We start from the raw sequence: 26,520 nt of genomic DNA, 5'->3' as shown, positions 1-26,520 counted from the left end.
CACACTACGGGTGTATCTAAGTTCAATCAGTCAAGTAGATGAGTGTTTTTCATGGCATATTACACATACTATTTTCTGGATGTTCTGACTATATTAAACTGAAATTACACACCCAAAAGTATACACTATATATATCCAGATACAGTTTTCACAGCTTGAATATGAAGAACTTTATAATATTTTTTAAAAAATAGAAGAGAATACATATCCTTCTCTTTTTAAAGGAAAGAGAAAAATAAATTAACCAAAACCATTGCTAAAATGTAAACAAGAGAGACCACAACAGTTTCATCCGAGAATCGCGTTTATTGATTATTGTTGTAAGCTTAAAACACAGTAGATAATGTTGATGGAAGAAGTGTGCAGCACCAGCAAGAGTATGCTGAAGTAACAAGGACTATAAGACCAACGGCCAACGCTGTTAAACTGATCGTGTACTTTGATTTTTCACTGATGGCAATATACAGAATCTTCATACTTTCCATCCCACCTGTTGATCGGATTATGTTCAACGATGAAGTTAATCACGAGTTCTTCTTTTCTCGGATACAATGACAAGCAAGCACAATCGTATATACAGTATGGAAATGAAAATTGCACCAGTTCATACCTGTCTTGTTCATTTTCTGAAACCTTAAGCTCGAAATCTTCATCAAATGGCTCAAATACAAGGTTGACTTGTTCGTCCTCAACGTTTTCAAGAGTCGAAGGGTCCCACTGAGGATGATTGCAGGTTAGATAACAACGTTCCAAGGCGGAGAAGACGCAAAGAGAGAGCAAAGTTAGTGTAATCACATTTAAATTTATTTTATAAATCATCAAAAAATGCTTTAATTTCCCAAATGTGACATAATCAGAAACACGAAATGTCAACAAAAACGCGTGAGTGTGTGTGTGAGTGAGAGAGACATACTTTCGGAGAATTGTCCTTGTCAATGGTAAGAGCTCTGATACCCTTCATAATATGAGACAGGATGTAAGTTAGATTCGAGAAGATCAATTATATCGAAAGCTGAACAGCATTTCAGTGATTACCTCATAGACATCACCAGATATTCTAGCTCTCAGTGTATTTATTGTAATTCTGAATTCTTTCTTCAGACATTCAGATAAGGTTTGCTTCCTCCCTTCCCGAATCTGAAAATATTTGAATATAAATAAAACAATGCAGAGTATACAGCATAAGAGAAATACATAATTTTATGCAACTCAATCTTTTTGATCAAAAGGAATAGCAATGTTTCCTTGCTACGAAATATGCATCACAGAATTTCCGTTAAAACGCATAACAAGTCAAGCATATCTTTATCTTTTACACACTGATTTATAAGTTTACATATCCTTCAAAGCAATTACCGTCTACAACTCATTAGGAGCACGGATGTTGTCTGTACAAAAACCAGTATCACTATGAACCTACTAGTAACAGGAATAGTCGAATGAGCATAGTCTGCTCCACTAGAATTCAAACGAAACAACAATGCTTTTGTCCTAATTCACAGCTAGGTGCTATTTTGCATAAGTTTGAAAAAGATAGACTGTTCCAGCACTAGATAAATTGAGAGCTGCTATATCGAATACGAAGGGAATGTGATGTGACCATTTCGATGGTCTACTCTATGATAGACTATAAGAACTTAGAAAATAAAGATTATATCAACCATCACCATATCCAGAAAGGAAATTTTTGACTGATTTTGTATGAAACAAAAAGGAGGAACTAACCGATCTTAGTGTAATTTTTAGACCTGTTGGGGATGACCTTTTTAGGCCTTTAAGCACTGGAACAATCCAACCATTTCCTTCTTTGCCTGCCTCAGTTTCCTGAAACGAAAGAAACCATCGAATTATTTATGTTATATCTATTATAAATCATCATTTTTACAATGCTGTGAAGAATTGTCTTACAAATGAACTGATAATCTCTGCAACAGAATCCTTGGAGAAGCACTCATCAATTATTGACTGCCTGCATGAGCAAACATATGTTACTCTTGATTTTCTTGATGAAATAGTATAGAGTACAGTAATTATGAAAAATATTACTTTTTCAAGATACTTTCTTCATCGATCTGAACGTCTGTCGAGAACTCCTTGATTGCAGATCCGACAGCATCCTCGTCGCCAGTGTTTAAGCTTAGTAAGTGCTTCTCTAGCTCTGGCAGTTTCTGACATTTTAAAATAGCAAATAGAGTTAACTCTATAATTGGTTAAAGAACAGAAAATACAATCTCAAGTCATGCACAAAATCGAAAATCGTTAAACTTTTATGTACTTAATGTTTTTATCTTTTTGTGCTTCATCCATCTGCAGGGACTATGTTGATTTTCTGGCTGTCTGGCATAAAAGTCCTATTATGAACTAGAAGACTTGACGAGAGACAAATGACACAACATTTTTTGATTATGTGGTTCATAAGAGAATAACTCAGCCCTTGTTTCCATTAGTCGGGCTTTATTGGATGGTTCATTCCAGTCTGAAATCACACAGTCGAAAGAGTTGGTTGGCAGTTCAAACCTTAGATGAAAGCATTCTCTAAGGGAACCACCCGAAGGGCCACTTCGCAGTATGTATATGTATAAATCAAGTGAATTTTGTTCTTGTGGTATCCATTCAATAAAAGAAAGAAAAAGCAATTCAAGGCTAAAGGCCATAATGGCGGAGAAGGGGTCACCCTACGAAGCCGCAGTAAGGCAAGGAGAGATTCTGTGTCTTTAAAATCTTGTTTTTATGATTTGCATTTGGAGTAAGAGATTGTTGTCCATTAGACTCACCTCCAGGGGTACAAAATGTGTTGCAAGTCCAGCAGCAACCAATTCTTTACCGTTCAGCCTTGCTCCAGTTAAACCCAAGTATTCCCCTACATAAACAGTAAATGCATCACAAATTCTACTTTGGTTCTTCGATTAACACAAATAGCATAATGACAAACTACCTTGTCCCGATGCTATTTTAATGCTTACCGAGTCTACCAGGAAGTCGAGAAAGCATGTATGAGAAACCGCAGTCCGTGTGGAAGCCTATACTTGCTTCAGGAGTGGAGAAAACCTATAAAGGAAGAGTAAGATGCAATATAGTTCATACATTACTTGAAGTACAATATGCAGTAGTAGATATATTTGTACGGACCGTCTTTTCAGTCACAACAGAGAACTTCATTGGAGCCATTAAGGATGCACCACCGCCCATTGAGATTCCGTGAACAAGAGCAACCTGTAAAGCGCATAAAACGGAAGTCGGAGACGAGTTTTCAGAATCAACACGTGCTCGATTCTATTTCAATATAAGGATTTCAGAAGAGTCGTATGAATACTGCACCGTGGTCTTTTTATATGTATGAATGTGATTGCAAAGCCAATACATTCGATAAACAACCTCAAGGCAGGAATCCTCTGTGAAGTACAAGTTACAAATGCCAGTCAACAAATGGTAATTCAATAGTCTATAGCTATGTCGCTCGAACTCTCCAAAAATGCTGCAGCACAGTGTCAGATCCTCCAAAAGTAGTGATCCGACACGCACCTGGTGACATTTTTAAGAGTCCAAGCAACATAGATCTAAAGTAAACAACAGAACTTTTTAATGTTACAAAATATTACTTGTATTCCTGCCATTATAGAACATCTTCAAATCCCCGCCAGCAGAAAAAGCCCGGCCAGCTCCCTGTTCATTTTATGAAAAACGAAAACAAGGCTGAACAACATTTTCAAAATTCTCATCTCAATCATATGTTAGCACTAGCTAGAAATTACAATAATATAAGAAAAAATAAAATTTGAAAATTTTGGAGAGCAGAAACAGATTATTAACCTTGATGATAACAAGTTTTGCATTCTCATCTTTCTCCCATTTCTCGAGATTCGCTGCAAGAAGTACTACCTACTTGAAGGAAATAAGAAGTTTTATTATATACACTAATGGTCTGAACTATATGTACATAATCAGGTCACTAACAAGATACTTAAAACTTAAAAGCAAATCTCTATGATATGCATTACTCCGTCCGTTTCAATTTGGTTGACAGTTGTCTTCTATTTCAATAAGAATGTCTCTTTCCTTTTTTAACAACTCTTTTAGTTTCAGCTTTCTACTGACATGTTTAAAACCACAAGATTAAAAGACATTTTAGTACATTCTTCTTATCTTTAGTTTAAGACCATAACATTCAGAAGTGTTCTTAATTTCTTAAACTCCATATCAAGTGAATGTCAGACAAACAAATTAAAATAAAGGGAGTAATTGGTAGCTTTCTTAAACTCTATATCAAGTTAAAGCCAGACAAACAAATTGAAACGAAAAGAGTACTTGGTAGCTTTCTTAAACTCCGTACCAAGCTAAAGCCACACAAACAAATTGAAATGAAAGGAGTAATTAGTAGCTTTCTTAAACTCCGTATCAAGTGAAAGCCAGACAAACAAATTGAAACAAAGTGAGTAATCAGTAGCTTGCATAGACAAATCCAAAATTTGAACTTCAATGGTATTATTAGAATCAACATTTTACCACAACTACATAACCTAAGCTTAAGTTACTAAACCCTATAATTTCTTCACTAGGTCCACACAAAATCTTTACACTATCGATGCATATAACTTAAATCCGATATAACTAGAAATAGATAATCTCAAGAATTCAAATTCTTCAACATACCACTTTGGGTGAAATGACATTCAACTGTTTTGGGTTATTTAAGGTAACAACTCTAGCATTTCCAAGTTCTTCAACCAAAACAACCTGAAATGAACAATCAAAGCAATTCAAGAATCAAGATCCACTAGAATCAAGAACTTAACTTTATACCCTTTTAATTGAAACTTGAACTAACCTCTTGTTCAAGATTTAATGTTTCTTGAGCCATGATTAATAAAATTCCCAAAACAAGAACCTTTTATAAGGAAAACACAATTTCAATCAAGATAATCTTAAATACAAATGCTTAGTATAATTACACGAGTTAGGTCTGAAAAGGATAAAATATACTCAAAGCTCAAACAATCAAAGTGGGATTTTACTTACAAAATCAAATTAGGATTTTGAAAGTGACTTATAATGAGGGGCTATGGAGTTTGGTAAGCTTATTATTAGTAGTAGTAGTAAGTTGTTGGCTGAGTTTTCTTCCTATTGTTTGGTAACATCATTACCCACCTACCACTATACCTGTTATCTTAAATTAAATATATAAATCATAATATTAAATGATTAGAAAATTTAGCTATAAATTTAAAAAAATTATAATATTTTTTAAATTTTAAAATAAATTAAATCTTTTCTATTTATTAATTAAAATGTATTTAAAGTTAAAAGGGTAAAAAATGTTCAAAAAGATAAAATAATATAGTGTGAAATATGTAATCTTACCATTTTGATCAAATTTTCTGGATAAAAAAAGATTTTTTTATACATAAATATATATTTGAATTTGATTTCAGCTTTTATATATACGCTTCAACTTTGGATGTGCATGAAATTGAACAAATAGATATATATACAATCTATGTGGCATAATACACGTTGAATATTGTGTAAACTATCAAATAGGACAAATACAAAATTGAAGGGTATAAATGTCATAGGAAGCCAAATTAAACATTAAGGCAAACAAATTGAATAATTTTTTGTGGTCATCATCTTAGAATGTTATCTTCTCATCATATTTAACATAAAAAAACCACAATTTAGTAGTACAATTTTCAGATAAACTTTTAAATTTCTAATTTATTTTAATTCTAAAAATTAATCAAATCGACTCTAAAGAAGTGAAATTTTTATATAAATTAAGGAGAATGAAATAATATATATATATATATATATATATATATATATATTGTATTTGCACCATTTGTAACAAACCATATATTTACTGCATTTTTAGCATATCAAATTAGGATAAAACTATAATTGGTTACATGTTTAAATTAAATATCAAATAAAATTATGATGGAATTATTAAGAATATACAAAATAAAAAATTGCTAATATGCTTTGAATAGTAAACGAACATTTATGTGACTTCATGGTTTGAAAATCTAACCCCTCCAGCAGCCCATATTGACCCGTTTGAGTCCTGCCAACCCCCATTTTGAATTCATGGTGCAATGTACCTTTATGCTGTTTCATATTTTCAAAAATATTAACGAATGTATATTAAATATGTATTTGAAAAAAATTAACATTAGTGTAATAATAAGATTGAAGAATATTGAAGGGTTCAAGTAATATAGATGATATCTCAAGAGATTGAATTGGTGGCAATTAACCAAAACCTTAGCTATGTCGATATCATATTTTATTTACGATTTCGGTTGATATATTAAAAATAACATGTATTGTGAAAATAAAAATTTGAAAAAAAATATATTCTTCATATTTTTTAATTTTGTATATTTTCAAGGGCAATTTTGTCTTTAATCATGTTAATATATGCAATAATAGCATTGATATTTAATACTACGGTTCGCTAAGTTTTGCCTCCATTTCAATTTGTTCGACAATGTTTTGACATGATACGGAATTTGAAAAAAGAAAAAGAGATTTGAATCTTGTGGTCTTAAATTGAAGATATGTCAAACATATAATATTATATTTTAATCTTTTGATCTTAAACATGTCATATAAAAAGTTGAAATTAAAGAGTTGCTAAAAAAGAAAAAAAAAGATATTTTCTTTAAAAAAAATTGAATGAAGAAAAAAAGTACGTCAAGCAAATTAAAACTGAAAAAAGTATTAGTTATTCATACGACAATACTAAATAAGTTTTAAAAATATATCAAATAAAAAATAAATATTATTATAACTAATTCATGTATTATTTTTTGTAATACGAACTAATATAAAGTGTATTGGGCCGGATTACAAGTCCCATTCTGATAGGCGGACGAATTGGGTTGAAAAGAGACTGCAAGAGTGGAAGTGGCCACTATTTGGGCTACTATTTAAGTTAAGCGTAGATTTTATAAAATATTTAAATTTTAGATATCTGAAAAATAAAATATTTAAATTTTAGATATCTAAAATAGGTAATTTGACAAGAAAAAAGAAATGATTGCACAAATTATATGTAATTTCAAAATTAATCATTGATTCAAAAACTCTATTAGCGTTGTCTAACAAGGTGGGAAACTGGGTCGAGTCACGTCAATATCCAACTATGTCTTTTTAAAATTAACTTAATACTCCTTAATAAAAATAACTTTTAAATTTTTGTAAAGAAAAAAAATATAAAATTATTTTATATATGTGTTTTTTTTTCTACATGGTGAAATTAGATGCATAATAGTCCACTAAAAAAACAAAAATGAGGACTGAGACCTCGACTAATATAGACATCAACATTTCATATTGAAGAACTTCCATATGTGCTTTGAATTTTTTATTGTTGGTTATAATTTTTCAAGAATTAATGGTTTAAAAGAAAAATATAACAAGTCTGATATCTTAAAAGTAGTTTATAAAATATAATTATTCAATCAGTTCAAATTAAATATGTTTTTGACTTTTTATATGTTAATTTAACCAATTATGATTCGTTCATAAGCAAATTTAGAAATTGAATTAATCAAAATCGTCAAAATATTTTTAAAAAGATGTTTTTTATTTTGGTTTGTTATGTAACCATTTTCATATAAGTTCTTAAGCAAGTTATAGAAAAATGAATAAATAATTTGAAAATGTAATAAATATTGAACGGATTGAATTACAATTTGTGTTAGCCTAGTGAATTCATCTACTGATTTAATATTTCATTTTAATAGTTCAAATTCAATCTAGCTTGCTCATTTAATATTTGAATAATAAATTAATAGTTTGTAAATTCACTAAAATTTAGCTAGAGAAAAGTATGTTGGGAGCAATAGATGAGTATACATTTATTAGATGTGGGAAAAGTATATTTTATTATAGAAGAAAACAAGAGTTGACTTGAGTTAGAATTAGAATGAGTGAATGGAAATAGTGGAAGAATAGAGACAGCTTAATTACTAGGTAACTAGATTTCTTGTCCTTGATTGAAATTTTTTCTTTTTTAAAAAAAAAAAAATTGGAAAATTATACTTCCGTCTTTCTCTGTTTTAATTTATGTGACATCTTTCATTATTCGAGAATTAAACAGTTTAAGTTTGATAGAATATTTGTGCATAGAATCTTTAAAATTTCTTGAAACGAATTTTATATATTTGTAAACTGTTACAATAATTGACAATTCAAAATATTTGAAAGATTTATTAAAAATTTAGGATCAAATGTAAACTTATTTGAATCTTTAAATCTAAAATGTGTCACATAAATTGAAACAAATAGAATACGAAACACTCTTGTAACTCAATCCCCATATACATATATATATATATATATATAGAGAGAGAGAGAGAAATTTAATACTTAGGTCCCTTATATTATAGAGTTACTTTATAAATATAGTGACATAATTACAAATATACCTCTAGCATTATAAAAATCAACATTAATAGAGTTTTGACGTGATCACTAATTGACATAATTCTAAAAAAATAATTTGTTACATAAAATATTTCACATTAATAGATTACTCCGAGAAAGGGGAAGGATCGTACCTTATTCAAGAGGTGTGATGTAGAGGGTTATTGACAATTTTACCTAATTCAAGTATTAGTAATTGTTTTTACTATTTGAAAAAAAAAATCACATGGCTCTAATTAATGAAATTTTGAAGACAAAACTTTGTAAATTTTTTAAAATAGAAAGAAAAAAAAGTGAAGTCATTAATTTGGTCCGTTGAAGACGTTATTTTGTTTTCCATCTCACCTTCTAAATTACGTCCACACGCATTATATATGTAATGCAACGACTCTTGGTGAATTCATGAAGATATACTTACATGTTCGGTATGATAAAAAATATTTTAAAAAAAAATTGGTGAGTTTAATTTCTTATGTATTTGACATCGTTTATAAGCAATGTATAATATAGGTAACACTACGTGGGGTGGGAGAGGTGGTCAAAGGGTGATGATAGGGGAGGAGACAATGAACACGAAATATCACTTACATAACTTATTTTTCATATTCCATTAAGGAAGTGAGAATGATCTCACATTGAATCGGGACGAGATCCTTGGACTCGTTATATTGCTTGAACAATCTTTTTCCTTCTGGGCTAAGTTTTTAGGATGTAAGTTAGGTCTGAAATCTATTCCTTAATATGAAACTAAACACATTTATGGCGTGGACGATGAGAATGATTTCACATCAGACCAGAACAAGATCTTTAGACTTCTGATATATGGCTTGAACAATCATCTCCATTTAACTAACTTTTGCAGTGTGAATTTCATGCGTCCAAAGTCCACTTTATATCTTAAAATCTTTTTATCATTCTTAAGAAACTTATTTTACTAAAAAAAATATTTCTACGAAAACCATTTTTCAGAATATATTTTCTTCCGTTCCAAAGTCCACCCTTAATGACTTTTATTATATTATGTCATCTTTCATAAGTCATAACATATTGATAATTCTAATCACTCCATTACCCTAATCTTTAATGCGTGTTTTTTACGACTTGCAAATGAATATATTTCTATTTCCACCCTATAAATACCTTGAAAATATAAACTATTTTCCTCAAGGCAATTTCTCAAGCATTTCAATCATTACAAAAATAAAAAACATCTTTATTTCCAGGAATTAACATTATTTCATCCTCAAATCAATATTTATATTCCCTTTTCAAACCTAGAGAATGAATAAGGTAATTATATATATTTTAAATGTGTTTTTCTTTTTTACTAATTTGAGTCTAGTTTTAATTGAAAAATGGTATCTAGCTAGCAAAGTGGCAATATATGATTATTTTTTTTAATCATGGTATTGTTAAGCTAAGATATAGGGTATCGGGTGCGGATGTTCCAGAACTCTACCTAATATTTTTTTTCGTAAATCTTATATTTATATTGAGAAATTCATAAAATATATAAAAACTATTAATGGGGAACTTAGTAACAAAGTAAATATTTCCTCTATTTAAAAAAAACAAACTATATTGGTTCATTTAGTAATGCATGGTATTATAAAATTTGGGCAGCAAAAGGTTGTTATTAGGCTATCCATAAATGGTCATGATAAAAAATCAAGGTCCAAGGCTTTCAAAATTGCCGTTTCTCAGCCAGGTATGTACAATACATGTCATATATTTATTAGTTAGGTGCATACAATCGGTCCTTCGTTTCATTTTATGTGACACAATTTAAAAAACGATGAGGTCAAGCCTACCCTTTTAGGTTAACCTTAAAAAAAAAAACTTTGTATATGTGTGTATGTATGTTGAAGAACTATCGTATATTTTAAAAGTACACTTCAAATATATATCTGTTGGATTTGGATATTGAATCGTCGTGCCCTTAGGCTGATGGCGTAGCCACTTTATAATTAGGGGGTTCATCTAAATCCATTCGACAGAAAATTATGTTATATATACATGGTTAAAATAATTTTTTTAGTATATATAGTAGATAATGAACCCCTTTCAGCTACTTCGTTTGTTTATCTTTTCAGATTGTGAACTCCCTTATTGAAAAATCGTAGCTCCGCCACTGCTTTAGATCCTCAAATTACTTCAATTAATGTACTAAAGATAGTGATGCACCTATCATGCTTAAAATCCTGAGTCCGCCTCTGTTCACTAAATCTTTCAAAACTCCTATTGATTTTTCTATGTCCCTCTAGGTGTGAATTCAGCAGCTATGAAAGGGGGAGAAAATAACCAATTAGAAGTGGAGGGGGAGCAAATTGATGCAGCTGTGTTAACCAAATTGCTGAGGAGGAAATTGAAGAAAGGAGCAGAGTTATTAAGTGTTGGCCCTATTGACAAGAAAGATGGTGATAAAAATAATGATCCAAAAATAGAATTAGTTCCAATGATGCAATGGCCATATCATGTTGTACCTCAATATCCATTTTATGAAGTTACACAATCATATCAAGGTGGTTGCTCAATTTTATGAAAGCAGTGTTGATTTATCGTCACAATTTATAAAGTAATCTATTGTTGGGTCTTAAAGGCGTAAATAGGAAATGAAGGGTTGTGACTCTCCTGAAGGGTTGTGACTTTTATGAAAGGTTGTGTCTTTTTTTAAGGGGTGTGACCGTTTGAAGTTGTGCCTTTTCTAAAGGGTTGTGGCCTTTCTGAAAGATTGTCTTTTTTCCAAAAAGTTGTGACTTTTACCTTTTGTTGGCTATAAATAGAGAGACTTTCTCTCATTTTTCTGCATTGAATTATTCCCTTCTCTTACATATATTTCTTACAAAACAAAATTGATAGATCGTGTCTGTGTATGTGATCTCGTTGCTGTCTTTTTGATTTTGTTGAAATTATCGAAGTTTGAGGTACCACTACTTCTTTAATGATTAATCCGTTTTATTTTGGGAGGAAGTAATCTGCAACCTCGGGATTGAGGGGATGAAATTTCTGAAGGAAACGCAGTGGGTTCTCTGGACTTTGATAGTTCTTTTCTTTTTCTTTTCATCTTTTATTATTTCTAGTTTGCTAATATGAATACAGGAGATAGCATATATGAGTTTGAATTTGAAGTTGTTGAGTTTAAACTTATCCAAGTTACCATATAAATAAATAAAATAACCTATAATAACGTGTAACTCTTCATACCAAGTTTGACACAATAACTTAAAATGTAAAGTAACTATTTACTATATATAGTCAGGTAAATTGCTTTCATAGAATCAATATATATAACTTAAATCGTTACGTTACGATAATTACTAGTAAAAATTAGCAAAACAATTACTTACATGCAAAAGAAAAGGGAGATTTAAGCAAACCTAATTTTTTTTCTTTTGGTGTTGCCAATTGGTATTGATGGATCTGCCTGTCTCCTCTGGTACCAACTAGGAAGAGTGTCAATTTTTTTGACAATACTGTTCTTAGTTGGCATCCAGGGAGCCAGGCAGAACAATTTCATTTCTTGGACTTGGATATATATAGATTTTTTAACCAAACTAAGCCATTATATAAAGCCATTCCCCAAAATAATATGTTTTTCTAAAATTTTACAAAACTAGTATAAACGTATTCCACAGTAACGTTTTAGGATATATTTTATTTTTTAAAAGTTAATGGCGTCAGATTGATATACGTTACTCACAGTAACGTTTTAGGAGTAAAACGTTCCTGAAAATAACGTTTTAGGAGTAAAACGTTACTTACAGTAACGTATATCAACCTAATGCTGTTAGTTTCTTTTTAAAAAAATATACCCTAAAACGTTACCGTGAAATACGTTTATACTAGTTTTGTAAAATTTTAGAAAAATGTATTACTTTGGTAAATTGTTTTATATAATGGCTTAGTTTGGTTAAAAATTCTATATAGATATATAGATAAATATTCCTGCAAATTTTCACAAAGAAAATGTAACGTTAACGAGTTGACTCATGTATCCTAAATCAATATAAGTGTTACTACTGGAAGAGAAAGAAATTAGGCAATATTACATTTGATTCATATTATGTCTTATTTATAATAATATTTGACTTTATCGCTCTATTTGGAGAAGTATGGGTGAATTCTGAAGAGTCAATAAAGTTTTTTTAAAAAATCAAATACTTAGGAACAAATTTAACTTCCAAAACGACAAATAATATCGACTAAAGTAGTAATCCTTTATTTTCTATGAAAAAAGGTAACAACCTAGATCGCTAATTTGTTAATTTCTAGTTTAAATATGGTAGAGTAAATAATAGTCGCGAAATGAAGTGACTCTCAGCTTTACCTTATTTCGTAGTTCTTCTCTTTACTTTACTTCACTCGTTATCACTAGACTCCGTATATCTCATGAAAAGTGATCAAAAGAATAAATATATTCAGAAGAAACTCGATGAATGTTTTTTAAGAAGGGCTTAACGAAATATTTAAAGGCATAGAAAAAAGGCAAGACAACACAAAATCCAAGCACAAGGGTAGTAGACAAGCCACTTTGGGCAGCAGACGGCAGATATGCCTACAAAATGCACATGAGGGGGTCGATATTATTAAATGATTATATTATATGGTGATAAAACCAAACAAATTGTGTGTTTGCTTTGTGTATTTTTAGGAGTTTTGGACTTTTGCTTTTGATGTGAAATATTCATATTTACTACTCATATAAAAAACAATTCACTCCCATCATGATTAACTTTAGAAAAAAAATAAGTATATTAGTTTAATAAGTAATGACTAAATAATTGTCCCCTAAAGTATGTCAATTTTCTCATGAACTATATAACGAATTTACCCTTTGTTTTAAAAATAATAATTCTTAACTAGGGAATACATGACATTATCGAGTGCTAAGGTTCTGCTTATTTGAAAATAAAAGCAAATTTGTTACACAAAAATACAAATTTACCCTCCATTATTAATAAAAGACAAATTTATTTCATTTCGCATCGTTCTTTAAAAAAATCGACCATTTGCCCTAGTTCAATTTAAATATATTTGGTGTTACAAATTTACTTTGGTACTACAAATTAGTATTAGCATGATTTTTGACAAGGCTAAAGCCACTGAATGGGACAAATCTAGCCTTGATTGGGGGCATTTGACGGATCATTTCATGGTCATAAATCATTAATATATATCATTTTGAAGATAATGATAGTAAGTATAATTAGGTTTCATTTATTTTAATTAACATTAACAAGTTTGAATTTAAATACATATATAAATATTAATTAATATTTGTTTTAAAATTTAGACGTTTGAATCTAAATATATATATGTATGATTATTCAGATATTATTTTCAAATTTGATTATTAAATAATTAAAATTGTTTCATTTTTCAAAATCTCAATGTATTAAAGAAAATCTTTTAATGATTCATGATTATAAATTTCAACAGATTATTAAATTAATCTAATATTTGTTGTATTAGCTCTGAGTGTTTTTTAAACCATAATTGGATTTTCCTTTTCCTACTTAGTCTTCCTAGTGGTCTTTTAACATTTGGTGGTAATACAATTTGCTCCAACATATCATTGACATTGTACGTGTGACACTTCAACTTAAGATAAGAAGTTTCATACCAATTAAGAGAGATTGAGTATATCAATAAGGAGACAATACTAACTAGTGATGCCTTTAAAAAGCGTGTGCACCTAGGCCTACTAGAGCCACACATATGCCAACTTTGTCGATGTAGGCTAGATTTCAATAAATTTAGACAAATTAATCATGATAAAGCGGGACAAACCTCAATGCTAAATTTAAGAAAATCACATACGGTGGGGGCGAACCTCAGCGAGGACGCTCAGTCCATAGTGGACGAATATGTGACACCATAATACATATAAGATATGTTGAGTATATAAATAAGTAGATTTTACCAACTATTCAAAGTGAAAAGTATCACTAAAGGAATGGATAGTTGCAACATGTGTCTTGAAAATTTCTATTGATTTAGTACAAAGACATATAATCCTCTCCATGTAAGTCGCCATACACATTAGTATTTCATTATCGTTAAATCTAACTTATCAAATCATATAAGTCACGTTTTATTATTTTAAATGTACAATATATATTTTTTCATTGAAAATCGACATTAATGGCATACTTCATAAGGATATATACATCCTATCCTCTCTGAATATGTTATTGTTATTTAATTGAGAAAATTATGCGGTTAAACATATTTATACTATTTAATTACCCATCATAGTTATAGTTTGCTATAACTACCACTCGCGACTAACATTATGAATTATGTGGGCTGACTTCGAGTTTGTATAATTAGTCACGTTTGTATATGTATAATTCGCCAAAATATATAAATAAATATGTATAATATACAATTATCTTATCGATATACATATACAAATCACCTCTCTCCCACTTTTTTCCATCTCTCGCTTACCTCGCTACAAAAAAAATATAGGGGATTAGTATGAAAATTTGAAGAAAATAATTTTTTCTGCAAATTTTCATACTAATTTCCAGGGAAATCTCCATATAATTCACAGTTTTCTTATAGTGTCTCTCCTCCCTCTCCCAATCTCGCTAACCTCTCTCCTCTCTCTCCCAATCTCGCTTGTCATATATACAAGTGCATATGTATAATATACAATTATCTAACTTATATACATAGACAGTTCACCTCTCTCCACTCTCTGCCCTCTCTCGCTTTCCTTTCTCTCAATCGCTCGCCTCTCTCCTCCCTCTCCCAATATTGCTCGCCTCTCTCCTCCCTCTCCCAATATTGCTCGGCTTTCTCCTCCTTCTCTCAATCTCTCTTGCCATATATACAAATACATATGTATAATGTACAATTATCTAACCAATATACATATACAATTCACCTCTCTTCCACTCTTTGCCCTTTCTCTCGCCTCTCTCATCTCTCTCTCCTAATCTCACTCGCCTCTCTCCTTTCTATAACATGTAGCTACAAATTGTAATAATCAAACTATAACTATTGAGAATAATTAGACTATTTTTGAGTGAATATATGTGAAAATTCTCCTATTTAATTGTATTAATTAACTAGAAAAAAGTAATTAATATCTCTTCATAAAGTTCGGCTTTTAACAGCCATAAAATGTCAAAATCAATTTTATAAAAGAAACCCTAATTTAAAATCAACATATCTATCTACTTTCAAAACAGAGCTTTGATGTCATATTACAAATTTGAGAAATACAAAAAGCAAAAAATCTTGATCCAAAAAAAAAAGATCTCAACAAAAAAAAAAGTCAGAATTACAAGATAAACTTACAAATATATAATATACAAAATTCAGAAACAAAATTATTAATACACACTGTTTCTTTTTATAGTAAGCAAAATTAAATCTATTTCAGAAACATAAAAAACTTACATGTAGAATTTCATCTATCTCCATAGTTGAAATAAGATTGAATACACATTATTACTTTTCATAATTATTATTTTTTTGAAAAAATCTTTAAGAAGTATAAATAAGAGTAATGAGGATAATCAACTGACTGAGAGTAAATTAAGGAATTTGATAGTTTCAAAAGCCTATATTTATGGAAATGATATTTGGTCAATTAATTCAGTTATTATATTTAAAAGAAATTCATTTTTTTATTTTCATTTCATTTATTTATTTGTTAAGTATTGTTAAAAATCTAATGCTAGATATTGAAATTCGAAAATCTTGTTAGAACTATCAATATTCACTCTTAAATACATTACTATTTAGGCCACATTTGTTTGGTCTGAAAATCTTAATCATTCAGATTCAGCCCATTAAATACGTTTGGTTTTTAGGTCTGGATTATACTAATTCAATCCATTAATTTCATTTATTTTATTTTAAAAAAAAAACCTCTTAATGGGTCTGAAAAGGTCTGAATCAAATCCGTAAGAGACTCTTAACGACATTGAGAAGTTATCAAATAATAAATCATAGATTCAACCCATTAATTTCATTTATTTTATTTTTAAAAAAACCTCTTAATGGGTCAGAGGTCTAAATCAGATCCGTAGAAGACTCTTAAAGAATTTATCAAATAATAAATCATAGTTCTCTGCTTTGATCGTGCCTTTTTATCTCATAACTAAAAACTTTCTTTCTCTCTTTCTCAATCAAACACTCATTTTTTTCCTATAAGTTTTCATAAATCGTTAAATGTTTTTTGATATTAATAATTTTTTTTGTATTGACGCGCGTCAAGAACACTATTTTTAGTGTATTATTGTTTATCAAGATTTTGAATGAAAAAATAGTATTCCAAATCATTATTATTAAAAAAAATTAATTTTCTTAATCTACAGTCATTTATTTTGTTGAAATGAAAATTTTATAATATTTTATTAATACAATGTTTAATTTCACTTCCACATTCATTATTGAAAACAAACAACATTAATTATTTAGTGTTCAAATTTAGAGTCCAAATCTTAATATTCAAATGTGTATTCAGATCAAAACAATCAAATCTTAATGCAAATCTAAATATTTAGATATGTATTTAGATTCAGACCTATTAATCTTAATAGAAATAAATGAGGTCTTAGTCTTAATATGATTTGGGTATGATCGGAAAAGGTTAAGTAGTGATGTAATTTTTTAAGGTAACATGACATTTTAAAATTAAAACGCAAAGTTTAGGAATTCTTTTTTTTGTTAATTCAGTTTGTTAATGAAGATTATAAAAAAACATTATTTGTTAGATGACAATAATATATATATATATAAATTATTTTTTTTAACAAGGAGTATATTTATTTTAAATATCAAAGTTAAGAAGTTTTCTTGCCTTTTTTTCCTATACGTAAAAATAAAAATTTCATATGATAAGTCCTTTTTTAATTTATTTTTTTTGCCTAACATGCGTAATTCATGTCGCAAGTTTAGGCAAATTATGTCAACGGGCTCCTTAAAACAAGCAGCTGCATTTCTATACTAATGTGAGTTCGGAGCCTAAAGAATATAAAATATTAACAAAAATTTCAAAACGAGCCTAAAGGATATAAAATATTAACAAAAATTTTAAAACGGTATATAAAATTTTATATTAACCAAAACGGTAAAATCGCTGAACAACAGCGATTTAGACAGTCAACCAACTTATATGGTGAAATTTTCTAAAAGATCGTTTTTGTGTTAGAAATTATCATTTATTAGGAGTAAGACATTTTCTTATGAAATAATTGTGACTTCGTATTCAAAAAAGGAATCTTCGTTATCTTTAATTAAGAGTAAGGTAACATTTATCACTCTATCACAATTCTGATTGGTGTGTCGTCTTATTGAGAATAACAAGAGCATGTCTTAATACTCAAAGATCTATATCTTAAATAACTTTTTAACAAACGACTGCTCGAGTTTAAGCAAATGCTACATTAATGAATTATAAACTTGAATTTAACTCTTTTTTTTTTTTTTGAAACTTCGGAATAACCTGGAGCCATTATAATCTATGTCATAACCTCTATCCTTCGAGTTTGCACTTCATGATGAGTACTTTATATGTATTAGGTAAATCTCCATAGTCTACGAACTATACGGGAGATGTAAACCACACTAGACTCAATTATTTTACCATTAGCTTTTAAAAGATTCCACTAAAATATTATCACTTACTTTTTGAACTTTTAGAAATATATCATATTCATTTATTAAAAATATTTGATATGATTTTAATTTTGTATGGCTCGCCTTTATTTTTTTCAAAATTTTAAAGTTGATTAAACTATTCAAGAATTAATCTAAACTTTGATAATGATCATTATTCTAATGTTTCAATCACTACTATAATAATTCTTTTTCTACCATTTTATATTAAACATAAGGATATATATACCAATAATAGAGGAACCAAAAGTGTTATCCACTTTTTACTTTTTTAAATTTCTTTGTTTCATCGTCTAAAGTGAATATTTCTATTTCTCTCCAACCAAAAACTACTTTTGAATAGTGCATAGCACATGGATGGAATTATTTGCTACTTTAATATTTTGCTTTGTCCTTTTCAATGAAATTAACATAATAATAATAATAATAATAATAATAATAATGATATATTTAGTATAATTTCACGAATAAAATTTTAAAAAGAATATTTTATTATTTTTAGTGAGTTTAAAAAAATGATCTTTTTTTTAATAATATTTTAACTTAAATTTTTTACGTGACTGTTTAAAACAACAAAATAGTCATTGAACTAATCAAGGGTCATTCTATTGTATAAATTTACTTAATCACGTACTTTTCCATTTATAAAATAATCAGGGGCCATTCTATTATTACTTTTTATTTGATAGGGGGAATTTCAAAAAATATAAACAAAAAAAAATCATAAAATCAACAATAATAAATTGGTTAATCATTTTTAAAAACTCTAGATTTAAATCAAGTCAATACATCATTACATTCATATAACATGCAATAATTCAATTCATCCACCCACAAATAATTTAAAATATAATATGTACAATTTTTTTTTAAAAAATTATTTCTAAAGTCAATGAATCTTCTAAATAAAGATAAGATCTCCAATTTTTTTAAAAAATAATTCAGTCTATATATGGTCAATAACTCAACCAATAAGATTCCTTATATTATATAAACTCTATTTAGCAGAAGAGGAGATCTCTGATTTTTATTTTTTTTTTGAAGAAAATATGAAAAAATCAATATATTTTCTTCTTTCCATTTTTTTTACTCTATTGCTTACACCAACATTTGCCATAAAAAAGGTAATTATTTCTCTTTTGATTCTCTTTATAAATTGTACTACATTTTTTTTATTATCATTTTTTGATGAAACTTTTTATCGAAATTTCGAATTAATGAAATTATTTTTTGGTGTTTATATAGTCATATGTTGTGTACTTGGGTGAACATTCACATGGAAAAGAAGCAACATCAATTGATTTTGATAGAGTGATTAATTTTCATCATGAATTTCTTGGATTACATTTAAGAAGGTAATTAATTTGAATTTAAACTTAAGTATATATATGTTTTTGATTAAATGAAATCAAAAAAATTCTTTTTGTTTTCTTATTTTTCTTTTTTGTGATATTAACAGTATTGAGAAGGCTAAGGAGGCAATTTTTTATTCTTATACAAGACACATCAATGGCTTTGCTGCAATTCTTGAAGATGAAGAAGCTGAAGAATTATCTAGTAAGTGATTTTTTTTCCATTTACTGCATTTTTAATTGTTTCTTTTTTACTTTGGTACACATTATTTACTGTGTTCGAGGTGAATCTAGAATATTTTAAAGTTAGTAAGACAAGAATAAACGTAATCTTACTATATAGATGGATGGTTAGTTGAATAAGAGATAAATTTAAGATTCAAATGAAACAATTATAATATATATAATATTCGCGATCTGCATTTGCTATTAAGTTGGACATCTTTTATTCAAATATTATATGGTATATAAAGGACAAATATGAATATCTTCTTAAACTTCTTTAGCAAAATATATTTCTTATTCTGATACAAATTATACATATACATTTTTTTTATACGTATATGTAATTCTAGCGAAAAACAAATATTTAAGTTAATGAGTTTAATCAATAAATCCTTATTAAGATTCTTTTTTTTATAGTATATTTTTCTTTAATTAATCAATGTGTAATATTTTGAATCCTCTTTACTAATGGGATTTAAATATCATTAACTAATAAAAATATTTTAGGTAATAATCAACAACTTTAAATTCATTTATATGATTTTTTTTTTGCAGAGCATCCAAAGGTGATATCAATAATCTTGAACAAGGGAAAAGAACTACACACAACAAGATCATGGAACTTCTTGGGGTTGGAACATGAGGGGAAAATCCCTAAAAGCTCTTTATGGAAGAAGGCAAGATTTGGAGAAGACATTATTATTGGCAATATTGATTCTGGTATGTTTTGTTTGATTAATCTGACTTCACATTGTATAAGATTTAATAAAAAGAAAAGTATTATATTTTTTTGGATTGTTATAGAGATATTCCCTTATAGAAAATATTATAATATGAAAATTAATTCGAACAAAATCTTGACAATTATAGTGAAATATTGTTATAAAAGATGATTGTTATAGAGTAATTTGATTGTACCAAATATATGCCTCAATTAGCTTAAGAAATTATAGACAATTAGAGCGTATTTGGATGAGCTTAAAAGTTGGTCAAACTACTTAAAAGTCAGTTTTTGACTTATTTGAATATTTGACAATTATCAAAGTAACTTATTTTAAGCCAAAAATAACTTAGTTTAAGCCAAAAGCTAAAAGTTAGGGGATAAATATTTTTTTTTCAACTTAAAAGTCATTTATGTTGACCAAGTATATTACCTTTTTGCCCTTAATTCTTTTATTATTATCATTATTATTATTGTTATTGTTGTCGTTGTTATTATTATTATTATTATTATTGTATTATTATTATTATTAATATTAATATTAATATTATAATTATATAATAATAATAATAATAATTATTATTATTATTATTAATATTATTAATATTATTATTAAATTGTGATGAAAAAGAAATATGTGAATGATAGGAAATATTATTACTTATGGATATAAAATATAAATTAATTTTGTTTTAATTCTTTTTAAGGATAAAAACCTTAAATTAATCAACTTTTTATCATACTAACATCTTTAAGCGTATTCAAGATATTTTGATTAAAAAAAAAGTGTTTACCAGCACATATTTGTCAAACACATCAATAACTTTTTTTTAACTGCAGCACTTTTATCCAAACACATAATTATTTATTTTAAAAATAAATTTTAGCACTTTTAAGACTACTTTTTAAAAATTACTTTTTTTAAGCCAATTCAAACGAGTATTTAGTGTATTTTAGTTGAATTCTCTTGCAATAATTCAGTATAGTTTAATTCATTTTCTTAAATTCTTTGTAATTAAATCAAATCCATATTTTTTGCTTCTTAAGCACATTTGTACAAATATTTTTTGCAATTTATTATAGTAAATAAAATGAAGAGGGTAGTAATAAATTGCACGTGGCTCATTGACTTTATAGTAAAGATTCTTTTTTCTTTTTTAAATTACACAAATTGTAATATTTAATGATTACTTTATGGGAAGCTTAGTGTGTGTCTACTTGACAATTAACTATATATAATAAAATTTAAAAAACTATATATTTAAATATTTTATGTATCAAAGATCTCATTATTCTCCCAAGTTGGCCAATCCCATCAATCATGGCCCTAATTTTACATAGCTTTCACCAATTGATCAAATACTATGGAGAATTGGATTATGAAGAGTGTGACCTTTGTGGTAGATAAGATGAGAAAAAGGAGATCAAATGATTTAGGGATATGAAAAGTTGATGTGTAAATGCACTAGTAAGTAGGTGTGAGAGATTAGATGTAAGTGCTACGAGGAAAGGTAGAGGTAAACTGAATAAGTATTGAAGAGATATGATTAGACATGACATAACTTCAGCTTAACGATGACGACGATAAGAAAATATGAAATTTGAAACGCTAATCTCAATTGATGATCATCCATTTCATTGATGCTACGTCTCGCACAATCAATACATACTCAAAGTTAGTGCATTTACTAGGTCAATGATATTTAGGTATGCATTTTTTAAAACTTCTCTCTCCTCTCTATCTTTTTGCTCTCTTAATAACTTAACTAACAATCTCAGAGTTAAAAGTGAAGAATGCTTATTATCCCGAGAAATTCGTTCTTATTCGTGTGATGGAGGCAGGTGTTTGGCCAGAATCAGAAAGCTTTAGTGATGAAGGAATGGGACCAATTCCATCAAGGTGGAAAGGAACTTGCCAAACTGGCTCTGATCCCACATTTCGTTGCAATAGGTACTTTCTCTTTAATATTTAAGTAATGTTCAAAAGTTAGTTTGAGTACTTCAATGAATTTAAATTCTTTGAACGTTGCGAAAAGGAAAAGTTTGTCGTATAAATTGGAACGAATGAAGTATGATATATACATGTAACATGTTTATGTTAGTGTAACATCAAGATGACTTTTGACCTATGGAGTTTGACTTAAAACATTGAAGGAAGTTAATTGGAGCAAGATACTTCATCAAAGGATTTGCTGCTGAGGCAGGAGCTCTAGTAAACTCCAAATTCTACACGCCACGAGACACGTTAGGGCATGGATCACACACGTTGTCCACAGCTGGAGGTAATTTTGTCGAGGGAGCTAACATTTTCGGATATGGCAATGGAACAGCTAAGGGAGGATCACCAAGAGCACGAGTTGCGTCTTATAAGGCTTGTTGGCCTCCTATTATTCCATCCGATTCGTGTACTGATGCAGATGTCTTGGCTGCATTTGATATGGCAATTCATGATGGCGTTGACGTGCTTTCAGTATCAATGGGAGGATTGCCTGTACCATATGCCCAAGACAGTATTGCTATCGGTTCGTTTCATGCTATTAAGCATGGCATTGTTGTGGTTACCTCAGGTGGGAATTCGGGTGCCTATCCTGGTACAATAGCAAACACTGCACCTTGGCTCATTACTGTCGGGGCAAGTACCATTGATCGTGAGTTCTCTAGCTATATCGTCTTAGGAAACAATAAACGTTACAGAGTATGTTTCTCTTGTCCACTTCTCTTTTTGTCTGCAAAATGATACAGTCAAACCTCTCTATAACAATGACCTTATATAACAACATCTCATCATAACCATCGACTTTTTATGTTATACGCGTTACTTCTCTATAACAATATTTTACCTTCAACAACAACGTCCATCATTGTAACGGTACATTCTTTGTAAAGTTACCCCTCTCTATAACTCCTTGTGTAGAGTTAGTAAGCGTCAGTTCTCATTAGTTTTCGGATTTTTTTATTTTATAGGGAGTAAGCCTTTCAAGTAAAGCTCTGCCCAAAGGCAAATCGTTCCCAATTATTACTGGTGCATCTGCTAAAGTTGCCAATGCGACAGCTGAAGAAGCGTGAGTATTACCTCTCTTCCCTACTTCATAATGTACGAACTAACTTTGCTAAACCTTTTTTATGTGCTTCTGCAGTAATTTTTGTATAGAGGGGACGTTGGATCCTAAGAAGGCGAAGGGGACTATTTTGGTTTGTCATAGAGGGGGTAGTGCAGCGTTTAGCAAGTGCATTCAAGCTACTTCAGTAGGTGCAGTTGGTATCGTTATACTCAACAGCGCGTTCTTTGGAGATGAAATGTATGCTGAACCATACCTCTGCCCTGCTACGTTTATCAGTTACTCTGATGGAATTAAAGTTTCGTCTTACGTTAGTTCAACAAGGTATAACAAACAGTCAATGAGTCTAGTGTTATGCATGTCATAGTACAACAAAATGAAATGAGTCAGCATACATCTTATTATGTTTAATTTTCTTGTTAAACGTCGTTGTTGGTTTGAGCAGGAAAGCTACAGCTTACATTACTCGGCCAACAACTGAATTGGGAACGAAACCAGCACCAGTTATGGCATCCTTTTCGTCCATTGGACCTAATAGAGTGACACCAGATATTCTTAAGGTCTTTTACCATTTCGATATTGTTAATTTCTAGTCTATTAACCAAAATGATTTCATTTTTACAAGTATTTATACGATATTTTCTTTGCAGCCTGATATTACTGCCCCGGGAGTGAGCATACTAGCTGCGTATACTGGAGTTCAAGGCCCTGCAGATTCAGATTTAGATAATCGTCGGGTTAAATTTAACACAATGACAGGAACTTCAATGTCATGTCCTCATGTGGCTGGTGTTGTTGGCCTTTTGAAGTCCCTCCATCCAACTTGGAGTCCTGCAGCCATCAAATCCGCCATTATGACATCCGGTAGGACTTAACAACCTTTTCAATCAGTCTATACATTTCTTGAAGTCTTGATCAAATTAGGCTTCAAAAATAAGAACTAAATGAGTTATAAGCAAACTTTTATATGATTATGATACCTTGTTTACTTATCTTTTGGTGCAGCAAGAACACGAGACAACACGATTAACCCAATGACAAATTCAATTCACCTCAAGGTATCACCGTTTGCTTATGGATCAGGACACATATGGCCAAACCGCGCCATGGACCCTGGCTTGGTTTATGACTTAACAATCGATGATTACATGAACTTCCTCTGTGCTCAAGGGTACAACGAAACTCAAATCAGTTTCTTCACACAAGGCCACTTCAAATGTCCTGACCCTATTAGTTTCAGCAATTTGAACTTACCTTCAATCACAGTGCCCAAGCTCAAGGGCTCGATCGTTGTGACTAGAACATTGAAGAATGTAGGAACCCCGGGCACTTACAAAGCTCATATTCGTTCCCCGATTGGAATTACTGTTGTTGTTGAGCCAAACACATTGGAGTTTAAAAAGATTGGAGAGGAGAAAAGTTTCAAGATCACTCTGAAAGTTAAAGGACAAAAAGCTCCAAAAGATTATGTATTTGGCCATTTAATATGGTCTGATAACAAGCACTATGTTAGAAGTCCCATTGTAGTGAAAGTTACTAAAAATGTTAGATAACATTCATTTCTATATTTTGTATAATGTGTAATACTATTCATTGCTCTCAAAATTATTTGAATAATAATAGAAATCATCAAAGCTTTATATATCATGAGAATGTTTTGGTGAATGATCCAATGAGCTGAGGAATGAAATAAAGTTATATACCTGAAATAAAGTTATATACCTGTAAACTACGTGAAATGAAATAGATATTTGTTCTTTTAATAATTAAGGTCAAATATGCTTTTGAATCCCAACGTTACTAAAATTATCTAAAGTTACTCTTATTTTAAAATGATGAAAGCTTAGCACGACAAATTTATTATATTTTCTATAATTAAGAGGCAAATTTTGAGTTACGCCACTAACAATAAAGATATATATGGGATCAAATTTAATCAGAGCGAAAAATCATTATATTTTTTCGTCGAGTTTTCAAAATTACATTCTTGCCAGATTTCGGTTTCAAGATACGTGTATTTCGCGCGTCTAGATATAGATGTATTTTATATACATGATTTATGAGAGGAAAGGATCAAAATAGTCCATTTTCTTTGGATTAAGGCTCGAATTGATTCTTGAATTTTTACATGAAGCACTAATAGTCCCTCATGTTTGCAATATTGGTGCATTTTTGGTCCTCCTCCAAAATTAGCACTAATTTTATCCATAACCTATGTATGGGATATTCAATCGTCATTTTATATATTTAGTAGAAATAACAACTCCATATGAAAGAATGTGAGAAGAAAAATACTTTGTTTTGTTTAGTAGAAATCGTATTGCAGATAAAGTCGAGAGATTTATCATGATAATTTCATGTGCAATAGTACAATTTTTTCTTTTTTGCAAAGTCATACATTAAGATGTTTTTAGTTTAACTGCAGTAATACTTCTAGTGAACGGAACAAGGTGTTTTTCTTATCACCTTCTTTCAGATAGAGTTATTATTTCTATTTATATATAAAAGATGATTGAACATTCCTTATATAAAATTCTGGACAAAATTAATGCTAAAAAATAGGCAAAATTTTACGGGAGGATCAAAAGTGCACCAGTATTGCAAACATAAGGGACTATTAGTGCTCCATGTGAAAACTCAAGGATCACTTTGAGCTTTAACCCAAAAGTGAGGGACTATTTTGAGTCTTTCCTCGATTCATGAGGTCAAACTTAAGTATAATTTAGTATTGGTATAATACATAAATATGACCCTTAACTTAGCGTCGGTTGACAACTATGACCCTTAACTTTAGATGTGCACAAATAAGACTTAAATTTGTATAAAAATGAACAAGTAGACACACATATCCTACATGACATGATACACGTAAGTTTTCATGCAGGATACAAAATTTCCATGTAGGATGCCTGTTAGACCCGCAATCTACTTGATCTAACTACGTGCAGACATGCCAAGGGCTTGGGCATTGGTCTTGGCATGGATGATGGCAAAACAGTGCAACACAAGTTCAAGGTGCTTGGGTGTTGGCAAGGCAGCTTGAACGCGCATGGCTTACGTGCGGGCTAAGGGCATTGGCAAGGCAGCATGT

At 29.7% G+C, this 26,520-nt stretch overlaps 3 protein-coding genes across 5 annotated transcripts; 2 read left to right on the top strand and 1 right to left on the bottom strand.

The window, feature by feature from the left end:
• Nucleotides 1-82: 82 nt before the first annotated feature.
• On the bottom strand, nucleotides 83-5,146 carry LOC107007699 (3-hydroxyisobutyryl-CoA hydrolase-like protein 5). 2 transcript variants are annotated; one of them, XM_015206417.2, is made up of 16 exons: nucleotides 5,017-5,146; nucleotides 4,826-4,885; nucleotides 4,651-4,734; nucleotides 3,811-3,879; nucleotides 3,600-3,663; nucleotides 3,319-3,392; nucleotides 3,130-3,213; nucleotides 2,964-3,048; nucleotides 2,775-2,860; nucleotides 2,047-2,168; nucleotides 1,909-1,969; nucleotides 1,726-1,824; nucleotides 1,036-1,137; nucleotides 914-955; nucleotides 611-717; nucleotides 83-490 (listed from the first exon to the last, which is right to left on the bottom strand). In XM_015206417.2, exons 2-16 carry the CDS (start codon nucleotides 4,856-4,858, stop codon nucleotides 448-450), a joined length of 1,155 nt encoding a protein of 384 aa, XP_015061903.1. In that variant the 5' UTR covers nucleotides 4,859-4,885; nucleotides 5,017-5,146; the 3' UTR covers nucleotides 83-447. The 2 variants fall into 2 exon arrangements, with proteins under 2 accessions (XP_015061903.1, XP_015061902.1); XM_015206416.2 differs by having other exon boundaries at nucleotides 4,826-5,141.
• A 4,439-nt stretch (nucleotides 5,147-9,585) lies between these two features.
• On the top strand, nucleotides 9,586-11,311 carry LOC107005958 (heavy metal-associated isoprenylated plant protein 12-like). The gene is made up of 3 exons (XM_015204601.2): nucleotides 9,586-9,723; nucleotides 10,057-10,141; nucleotides 10,698-11,311. The coding sequence occupies exons 1-3, from the start codon at nucleotides 9,715-9,717 to the stop codon at nucleotides 10,973-10,975; spliced, it is 372 nt and encodes a 123-aa protein (XP_015060087.2). The 5' UTR covers nucleotides 9,586-9,714; the 3' UTR covers nucleotides 10,976-11,311.
• Nucleotides 11,312-19,013: 7,702 nt separating this feature from the next.
• Nucleotides 19,014-25,076, top strand: LOC107005410 (subtilisin-like protease SBT5.3). 2 transcript variants are annotated; one of them, XM_015203994.2, is made up of 11 exons: nucleotides 19,014-19,196; nucleotides 19,318-19,427; nucleotides 19,532-19,629; nucleotides 20,205-20,369; nucleotides 22,150-22,321; nucleotides 22,525-23,065; nucleotides 23,335-23,432; nucleotides 23,508-23,753; nucleotides 23,875-23,989; nucleotides 24,080-24,293; nucleotides 24,435-25,076. In XM_015203994.2, the coding sequence occupies exons 1-11, from the start codon at nucleotides 19,122-19,124 to the stop codon at nucleotides 24,980-24,982; spliced, it is 2,382 nt and encodes a 793-aa protein (XP_015059480.1). In that variant the 5' UTR covers nucleotides 19,014-19,121; the 3' UTR covers nucleotides 24,983-25,076. The 2 variants fall into 2 exon arrangements, with proteins under 2 accessions (XP_015059480.1, XP_015059481.1); XM_015203995.2 differs by having other exon boundaries at nucleotides 19,016-19,196; nucleotides 22,213-22,321.
• Nucleotides 25,077-26,520: the final 1,444 nt, after the last annotated feature.

Source organism: Solanum pennellii, chromosome 12 (genome assembly GCF_001406875.1).
Source record: "Solanum pennellii chromosome 12, SPENNV200".
Taxonomy (NCBI): Eukaryota; Viridiplantae; Streptophyta; class Magnoliopsida; order Solanales; family Solanaceae; genus Solanum; species Solanum pennellii.
The sequence above is the reverse complement of the archived record's forward strand: the minus strand, read 5'-3'. Positions and strand labels throughout refer to the sequence as shown.

Bases quoted from the DNA above. Each gene is read 5' to 3' on its own strand.
- LOC107007699 (XM_015206417.2), bottom strand. From the start codon at position 4,858: ATGGCTCAAGAAACATTAAATCTTGAACAAGAG. The intron at 3,214-3,318 runs GTGCAGTATTCA...TGCGCTTTACAG, and splicing joins ATACATATAAAAAGACCACG to GTTGCTCTTGTTCACGGAAT. The intron at 3,049-3,129 runs GTCCGTACAAAT...CTTCCTTTATAG, and splicing joins CTGTTGTGACTGAAAAGACG to GTTTTCTCCACTCCTGAAGC.
- LOC107005958 (XM_015204601.2), top strand. The intron at 10,142-10,697 runs GTATGTACAATA...ATGTCCCTCTAG, and splicing joins AATTGCCGTTTCTCAGCCAG to GTGTGAATTCAGCAGCTATG.
- LOC107005410 (XM_015203994.2), top strand. From the start codon at position 19,122: ATGAAAAAATCAATATATTTTCTTCTTTCCATTTTTTTTACTCTATTG. The intron at 19,197-19,317 runs GTAATTATTTCT...GTGTTTATATAG, and splicing joins CAACATTTGCCATAAAAAAG to TCATATGTTGTGTACTTGGG. The intron at 24,294-24,434 runs GTAGGACTTAAC...CTTTTGGTGCAG, and splicing joins ATCCGCCATTATGACATCCG to CAAGAACACGAGACAACACG.